This window comes from Papio anubis, chromosome 19 (assembly GCF_008728515.1).
Source record: "Papio anubis isolate 15944 chromosome 19, Panubis1.0, whole genome shotgun sequence".
Lineage (NCBI taxonomy): Eukaryota > Metazoa > Chordata > Mammalia > Primates > Cercopithecidae > Papio > Papio anubis.
This window is the reverse complement of record NC_044994.1, coordinates 70,933,617-70,943,222: the sequence shown is the minus strand read 5'-3', so window position 1 is coordinate 70,943,222 and position 9,606 is coordinate 70,933,617. Positions and strand designations below refer to the sequence as shown.

General features: G+C 38.5%; 1 protein-coding gene across 1 annotated transcript in view; it reads right to left on the bottom strand.

The window, feature by feature from the left end:
• The window catches only part of SALL3 (spalt like transcription factor 3), an 18,724-nt gene extending 9,531 nt beyond the window's left edge, over positions 1-9,193 (bottom strand). Inside the window, exons 1-2 of the mRNA XM_021929903.2 lie at positions 9,139-9,193; positions 5,031-5,127 (exon numbers count right to left, since the gene is read on the bottom strand). Coding sequence (XP_021785595.1) covers positions 5,031-5,127; positions 9,139-9,193 — 152 coding nt within the window. The remainder of the gene's footprint in view (positions 1-5,030; positions 5,128-9,138) is intronic.
• Between the last annotated feature and the right edge of the window lie 413 nt (positions 9,194-9,606).

Genomic DNA, 9,606 nt, shown 5'->3' with positions numbered 1-9,606 from the left:
TGTAATAGGTATCTGTAATGAGGTTGACTATAGCTGGAAGCAAAGACACAGCTGATTTATACTGCAGATAGGCACATTAGCAAAATAAATACTCCAAGTACTCAACTTTGCTCAATGTATGCAAAATCTAATTTTAAACCCGCAAAGGTTATGGAACAGGGCAAAAAAACAAAAAGAGCCTCAAATCTTCAGGTAAGTAGTTTCTTAATGATTGATAAAAAGGCCTAACTCAAATTCTAGTCATGTATCTTAAAAATAACCACAAAATGCAAAGAATTTCTACTTTTAAATTTCTTTTTAAGAGTGGAATGTTCTTCAGCAGCCCTGAATGTTTAAAGACAAAAATCTAAGGCCGAGGCGGGCGGATCACGAGGTCAGGAGATCCAGACCATCCTGGCTAACACAGTGAAACCCCGTCTCTACTAAAAAGTACAAAAAATTAGCCGGGCGTAGTGGCAGCGCCTGTAGTCCCAGCTACTCGGGAGGCTGAGGCAGGAGAATGACATGAACCCAGGAGGCGGAGCTTGCAGTGAGCTGAGATCGGGCCACTGCACTCCAGCCTGGGTGACACAGCGCGAGACTCCGTCTCAAAAAAAAAACAAAAAACAAAAAACAAAAATCTAGGTAGCCACTTAAAAAGTTCATCTGCATTAAGCCATCCACACACATCTATTATAACACAGAAATAACTATTGTAACAAGGAACAAAATGTTTTAAGGGGTTTTCCAGTATTTTGAAACAATGATACAAAATATTTTAAAAATTAAATTATTTTAATTTAATAAGAAATTAAATGCTTGCTAATTCCTTGAAACATTTTCTACACTTAATTCCTTACAGAAGATAAAATGTATAACCTACATGCTATACAAAAACATTCAGACAGTATATGTATTTACAATTTTACAAAGTATGTATCTTATTAAAAGAATACTTTTTCTTTATAGGGAATACGTGTTAGGGTTAGGGACAGTTCATTGAGAAAAATGTTTTAAAATTACGTCAATTCTTGGATCATTTAAAGTGAGTTCGGTGTTGAATTAACTTACATAACCACAAATCAATTTTATCTTTAAAAATGAACATTTCCCAGATTTTGTCACAAACCATAGTGTGTGATAAATATCACTCTTGTTTTTCACAAAGATCTTGTGCTTTTTGCAAAGGTCCTGACCCAAACACATATTTGCATTTTTACATTCCCATTAGTTTTTTAATATGTTAAATATTTTTAGGGTTCACTTCCTAATTCATGGATGTTGGGAAGTGTTTCCACAGGTAATTTCACTTTTTCCATTGGTAAGTTTGCCAAATTGCAACTGTTTCTCGATTGTGGAAACCGTGCATAGAATGTATAGGCACTTTCTGCCAAATAGTCATTTTGTTTAAAGCAATTATAAGTGATAATTATCAATACAATGAAGATATTCTTTTCAAAGTAAAATAAGCTCCCACTTATTCCTTCAAAATTGAAAAAGGAAATTGTGTTAAAAAATGGCATTGTGACTATTTGGACCTGTTAACAGTTCATTTTGTTAATGAGCCCAAGGAAACAGACGATGCTGGATTTTATAAGCAAAGCTCCATAATAAATTTGACTTTTGACTAAAACAGACCTTAAAGGTCATTATTAATAAAGGAAAAAATTTTCAATACAATTCAGATTTATTATTTCACGCAAATAAATCAGGATCATCATCTATACTTTCTATTGAGGTGTGTATAAAATATCAATAATGTGATCACCTCAATTGTTCTCATGTGCTCACGCGTTATGTGTCTCACTATCAACATTTGAATGTGATTAGCATTCCATAAAAGTTGTAGATAAGAACGAATTTCACAACATAGCCCTGAATAAAAGAAATACAGGTAAAAACACTCACATGTGGGATCAAAACAATCACATATGGAATTGAAATTTTGTCTGCATACTTTAAGAATGTTATTAAACAACAATAGTAAGCACTTGACTGAACTAGTTGTAGGAAATAACCAAAGTGAACATATTTTACTAAGGACAGAGTTTCTTGAGAAGTAGCAAGACATTTTGCTGGCTTGTAGACTGAGTGCTGACTTCTGATGCATTCTGAAGAATTAAAATAAGTTCTTATAAACTTCTTCCATGGCCCTTCTCATTATGATGATTAAATGCACATATTACAGTGTTTATGTGCCAATCTGACATTATTTACTTATTTTTAAGCGCTGTCTATAACAAGCAAACCCATATGGGAAAAATCTGAATTTAATCCACAATTTTATCATATACACTTCTAAAGTCCTTTAATCCTGCCATCATATGTCAGATTCAAATGTATTTAACCATCTTTTAAAATTAAACTTGTATTTTGAACTGGCCTGTATGCTCCAAAAATATAAGTTATTACGTTAATTAATATGGCCTAAACTTTTTGTCAAGGCAAAACCATATCAGCAAGGCACTGTAACAACAGTACAACAGTGACAAGTTTGAGAAATTTATTTCCAATGCAATTTTCATTTTCTTCCTCTCTTTGTTTAAGGGGCAAATTAAAAAGCAAGCATTGCAAACGTTATCATTAATGTCAAAGGAACTTATTTTTTGCACACTGTTCAACAGCTAAGAGATGTGAAACTGTAAACAGGCAGGGGACGGGCAGGAATGGGATTACATTAGAACAAGTCAAGAAAAATGCCAACCAGTTCACCAACCAACAGAACTTAGCAAACAGTCTTCCCTTCTTGGTGAATGGGAGTATTTGGCCAGGGCTACTTTTAGGAAGTACCAACCCATTTGCTGTACCGCTTCTATGTGAACGTGAAGGACGCCTCAGGAGCTGCTGCACCACAGCCCCCCTCAGCTGATCTCCAATTAAGCATCACACCCATGGCGCCACGTTGGCCATCTGCACTACACAGGATAAAAAATAGGTTTTTTTTCCATTTAATTTACAGCGATCCCAGTATCTGCTTTTTACAGCTAGATTTTCAGGGTCTGTATCACCGTGTGCCCATTCCCTCCTGTGTTTCTCAGCTACACAGAAGAGGAGAGGAAGGTCCCACATACCTTTCAGAGAAAACAAAAGCGTAGCTTCAAAGACGATAGTTTAAAAAAATACACGTATTTTCCCCTTCTCACTAATAAAATATACACAGAATGTTTAACAAAACTGTTCCTATTCTTAGGAGTCACCCTCGGTGTGAAAGGAACCCCTCAGACTGTTTTTGGTCTTCACTCAGCTTTAATCCCTGGTCTGTTACGGAATCTACCTATCTTCTAAGGAACGAGGTATCAGAAAGACAGGCAGAATTTTTAGCCTAGTTAATCTTTTTAAAGCCACAAGTGAAAAACATCATTGTAATGTGTGTGTGTGTGTAAAATGCAGCTGTGTGATTTCCAAGCAAACCAATCCTTTGATTTGGTTTTACATGAGAAATTACATGAGAAATAACCTAAAACAGTTTTTTCAAAAAAAAAAAAAAAAAAAAGTTTACTTGGAATAGTATTAAAATGCTTAATTTTTACAAACATTTTATGTTTGATTGTGTATGAAATGTATAACTTAAGATATGCTGTATATACATATATTTAAGACGATGCTTTCTTCAAAAATTTCAAGCTACAGTTCTTAGCATTTCAAGTACAGTGACTTTTAAGTAAGCTAACCAATTACAAAGTAGTATTAAAATAGCTGTTCTATAATTTTCTTTATCAATCTGAAAAGCTCACCTTCAGTAAACTTTTGCTGCAATTTTTATTCATTACAATTAACAAAAGAAGCAGCAGAATTGTTTGGTGCAGGGAAAGGGATGTTAACTTATCCACTTCAATTAGTAACTTTAAAATGCCACGTGGATCTTCAGGAAAGGAAAACGGACTTTTTCCTTTGCCTTTCCATCTCTTAAAATCCAGAAAGCATTTTTCCAGTTTTCCTAAATTGTTAGGAGACACTTATTTTCTTGCAAATTAATTCTTTTTAACTCCTTATGATAGCTTTGAATCCCATAAAGAAAGATGAATTATCACATACTGAGCCCAAGCTGTGAAACAGGAGGAGACAAATAGAGACCCCTACTGTGTTTAACAATGTAGAAGAAATTCCAGACGCAATAGAAAAATTTTGTCCTTTTCCCGAGACCTCAGAGTGTGTGCGCACAGCGCTGAACAGTGGAGGGCACTCTTGCCATGCTCAACGCGGCTCTGACCGCACACTCCCGCGCGTCGACACAGTGGCCCACACCTCAAATTTGTTAAGTCACGACCACCTGTGGCACAGTCACCAACTGTCTTCTGTTTAAAACATTTGCAGTTTTTAACCTGTGCGGTGAAGCACCCGGGAGGAGACACTGTTGCCTTTATGGGTACATGCAGATGGGAGCTGGACAGCATTCGCACTTGCTTTAACTATCTGCCCTCGACGTTGCTTCAAATAATATGATGTCTGTTACACTTCAAGGTTGCACAATAGTTCTTTCATGTAGATGTTAGGCTGTAATCACACTCACAACGAATGCACATGTATCACTATCTATGCCTAATGAAAAATACACAGATCTGAAAATATGTCAGCTGACACAAACCATTTCAATCGAAATCTGATGAGGGGGTGAAAACAAGGTTTTGCTAAATCACTTTTGGTGAAGATGCAGATGGTTTAAATTCAAAGGCTGTGGTCTCACTGATCTAACACACGAAATTAAACGTGCTATTTCATGACATGCCTACTTGAAAGCACCCAAACACTGTCCGTTTTTCAAATCCACTATGCATAGAAATAAATATGCAAAACCACGTAGACGTATAAATGCCTACATCTAAACAGCTCTAGAGGGGCACATGAGCCACGCTGGGTCCAGAAACAAGGCTATGATCAGCTGTGACCATCAGCTCGCTCACACTCGGGATCAGGTGATGGAATTATTTCCATCATTTGTCAGCACTTCATGGCACCGTTTCATTTCTACAGGCAAAGTCTGCACATACGCAAAAAGTCATCGTGGAAAAGCCACTGCCCTGGGTCGTTGAAGCCAGTGACTCTACACGTACACAGATCCTACAACAGGATTACCAAACAGTGCGGCGAAGGTCACTCTCAAAAAGACGACCAGGAATGCTGACGGATCACGACAAAGTGCCGTGGCACCTGCAGGGTTAATTAAACAGTTCAAGATGCAATAGCTACACAAAAGAAAGCCGTTTTCTCTTCTTTAAGAACTATAAACACTTGTGCTGAACTAGATGGCGTCTGAGAAGCTGTGCAGCACGGCGCAAGCTCGCGGGATCTCTAGTTAACACTCAGATTCAGTGTTAACACTTAACAGAACAGTGGTGAGCCCTGTTGCCAAGGTCAACAGCACAGATGCACTAATTGTATTATGAGCTTGACATCTAGTGGCCACCCCTGGCAGGGCAAAGCAGGCAAAGGTTAAATCAGCAAGGCTTGTCAAAGCACTTCTAACTACCCACCTTCAGGGAGAGACCGTCGGAAGCTGGCCAGCACTCTGCAACCCCACCTTTTCAGACATCAGACAAAAAGGCTTTCTGTGCCGAGCTGGCTGCTAATGCTCGCAGAGAATGCAAAGGGGGTAGGGATTTTAGATAGTAAGCATAACTAATCTGAAGGTGATTGAAAAAGACAGGCCCACAGAGGAAAATATTTAGATGCCACACTGGCATTATTGGATCCCCTTGGTGGACACCGTCTCAGTCTCGAGAACTCTTCCCTTTAATTAAGAAACAAATCAATCTTCATCTCTAACATAGAGACCATTCCATTATTTTATTACAATTAATATTTTATACTTTCTGGAACATGACTGGCCTGGTTTGCTTGGAAATCAGTTAGCTGCATTTTAAATCATAAATGTGTTGAAACTGCACGAGAAATAACCCTAGACAGGTTTTTTAAAATAAAAGTTTACTGGAATATTAAATTGCTCCATTTTTACATACATTTTGTTTCATTGTGTTTGAAATGCGTAGTAATTAAGGTATGCTGTAATTACAAACCTGTCCTTCCAAGACTAAAACATGTTGGTCATATTCTGGCAACTGTTCAACAAATCATGTAGGAAAATAAAAACTAATAAAAACAAAAGTCCTTCTTGTTATATTTAGAAGTTATGCTTCTTGAAACTATCTGGCAGCACTGAAAGACGGTGCACATCCTCATTAGAAGTGCAAAAGATCTTCATTGTACTTAAATACCAGCCAGTGCCAATACTTGTAAGAATGCTAAATTCCAACGAATGGTCAGCACGCAGAATGGAAACCCCGGTTGTGCTTTTGCTGAATTCCCCCCAAAAGAAAATATTCTTAGGGCTACCTGGAGATGAATGGTACAGCTTTTGTAGAGATTGCAGTTGGAAATGAAATTTGACCCACTTTTGCCATCATCTTGTATACAAAAAAGAATCAGCTTGCTAAGTAATTCCTGCTGTTACTCCATACCTTTTTCTGGCTTTGAACAACAGATCTAAAAACACTGGATAATGCATATGCCATGGAAGCTGAAAATGTATTGCACATAAAATTCCCACACTGTTACATAATCAGCTCTCTCTAAGGTGGGAATTAATTGGCATCCTTTTTTGTTGATCACAGAAACGTGCATTTTAAAATAGGTTAAGTTTTTTAATGTTGTTTTTAAAAGAAATGTTTGCAAAGTCTTCTTTTCCTCTCCCCTCACCCAACGCGGTTACTTACTTTTTACCTTTCATGTTTCAGAGAAAGCAATCTGCCTGTGAATGTTAGAAAGTGGCTCCTGCATTGTTCCTTTTGGTATGCTGAATTGTAAATGTGTGTAGTGTGCTGGGCGAGCACTGAGGGCAAACCATGCATATACAGATAAAAGAAAAAGATCCTGCGCCAAGCACTGGTGGCCGAGCTTCTCTCCCTTAATTCAAACACAGTCTGTGAATACCACTGGTAAATTCTTAAATCACATGCTCAACACATTTAAAAGGATTTTTAAGACAGCCATATACTTCTAAGTTGGCAGAAAAAGGAAACACACACTTTGAAGCAATTAGTGCTAACAAACAAAACACAGGATGGTAAATGGTTTTAAATTATAATATCCTTTTGTTCCTTCTTAAATACATATATTCTAACAATAAATTTCTTAAATTATATTTTATTACAATAAAGAATAGCAATATTGTATCTTTTAAAGTTCTTAGTGGGCATATAACTGTCATTGGAAGTTTTAATTAATTTTTCTTAGAACAAAAATATTCAGCTGGCTCACAGGATTACTAGTGGTGCAAAGTTAACTGGATCCCAAAGCTGCAGCACCTTTTCTTCTAAAATAGGAATGAGATCATTTGCAAGTAAGTAATTTTAAAAAACAATTTCTGTTAGGAATGTCTCAATAATTTTTTTTTTTTTTTTACAAAAGGATAACTTTAGAACTTTACATAAATTATCCTTACTTTTTCTCATTCTAGACACGTCATGTTTAATTCCTGTAGTGATAAAGTTTGGGTAGCACCAGTTATTTTTGCATAGAATCTTTTCATTGCTTCAAAAATAAATCATAATTCTTTTTTCAGAGATACAGGCTTTGTGCTGTAAATTAATGTGACTGCATCTCTGTCCCCCATTATACTAAACATTTTTGCATATAATATTTGTTCTGCATGACATTATCAGTAGCTTTCCATTCTACTGCATGTAGATGGACCTGCTGCTTTAATTAATATGTCACTCCCCGAGTGATACAAAGGAATTATTTACCTCGTTTCTAAAACACTAAACTAACTCAGCTCACTTGCAACTTCCGGCACGGTCTGTTTATTTCCATTGCATTTAACACAATTAAAATTCTGAGGAGATCTGATTCAGGTTGGAGTAATTTGGTTTCCACACCCATTTATCTTTTAAAAATTTTTACTTAGTTATCTTAGGAACGATGCTGAGTGCGACCGAGTAATACACAAATGGGGCATTCCTTGACTTAACACGGAACAGACTGTCTGTTATGCTCCTTGAACAAGCCGCTTCGAATATAATTAAATGAGAAAGAACTTTAAAAAAATAGTTTGCCTAAACTATCTCAAACCAGCATGGAAACCGCTCGACCAAGACTCAGCCCCAGACCGTATTTCGGGCCTGTTGCAAAATATCACCAGGAACTGTGGCAACGTCTGGATTACAACTCTGGATGTTGTAAAAAACACAGGCTTGACAAGAACTTTAATTCTACCATGGGTAAAAAACCTGAATATTTTGCATCTCTAAATAAATTCGAGCAGCAACAAGAGGAATTCAAAGTAGAACTTGTGAATAATTTATCCCATCTTAGGCTTTCAAATATAGGCGATATAGCCCTCCACATGTTTACACTATTAAGTTCAGCATGCTCACATTTCTGAAGTGAAATTAAAAATGAATAGCAGTGCCTCAGCTTGTTAATTGTTAAATACAAGGGGGTTTACTCTATTAATTAAAATATGCTTTAATAAAAGGAGACATTGCACATTTTGATAACGACCCTACAAAGCTGAGAAGTATTTACATTGTTGCATTTTGGGGCGGCTGTGAAAGCCGATTTTAAGCTATTCAGGAGCCACAATAATAAAGCTTTAAAATTCCTCACTGGGATGCAATGTAGTTCTTTTGAAGGAAAGACTGTCTTTCTCATTCGGCAGAAATAAATCCATTCATTTGATCATGTAGTCATTGAGGGCGATACAAAACAAACCAAGTGTGAGAAATTCTATGTGATGAAGTAAACAAAACAAAAAAAAATCCATTTCCATGACAAAAAGATTCTTTGTCCTTAATCTACCCACCATATGCAAGCGTTTCTTTTTAGCATATCGCCTGTTCTAATCTTGGCTGACTTGGCTACACAGATAAGACTCCCTTACCTCCACGGCAACAAAAAGACCCCAGCGAGCTCACTAATTTTATTTAATTCATTAATTCTCCAGCCGCGTCAGAAGCATGCTCTCTCGTTCTCATCCGACATGGGTGTCTACCTGCTTTGTCAAACTTTACTCCACTGGGTGGGAAACTCTTCCGCCCCGTTTCCTTTTCGCAGACAGTCTCATTCTCAGAGTAAAAAGATCACCATCTGCCTCCAACAACTTGTAATAGGTCAATCATAAAAGTTGGCCTGCCTATTTTTTTAAGGAGCAAATTATTTTACTGCGAGCTGTGCTGCAGGCTCGGGGTCGCGGGGCCGCCCCTCCTCGGCCCTCCATCCTGGCGCCCTGGGGGCCCCGCGGGGCGCGCCGAAGCCTGGGCGCCGCGGGCCGAGGTTTTAACTCGACGAAGGGGGTGGGGGCGCCCCAAACTCTGCGGGGAAAGGGGCCACTCTGGAAAGTCCAGCCCTCCGCCAGTCTCTAACTTTCGCGGCGCCTGCCCTTCGCTTTCGGATGTTTCGAAGAGGAAGCTCCTACCAGCGAAATGACTGCCAAGGCGTCTCCAGCGCCCGGCCTCGGCGGATCCAAAAAGACGGGAGAGGAAAGGCCCGCGCGGTCCCCGCAATGAACGCCCCGGAAACACGCCGGGGTTCTGCCGCAAGCAGGGGCCAGGCCCAGGCCGCCGCCGCCGCGCTCACCCCCAGCTTAATTCCCCAGGCGGCCATTAGGCAGGGCCGAGCCCCCGACCTTCT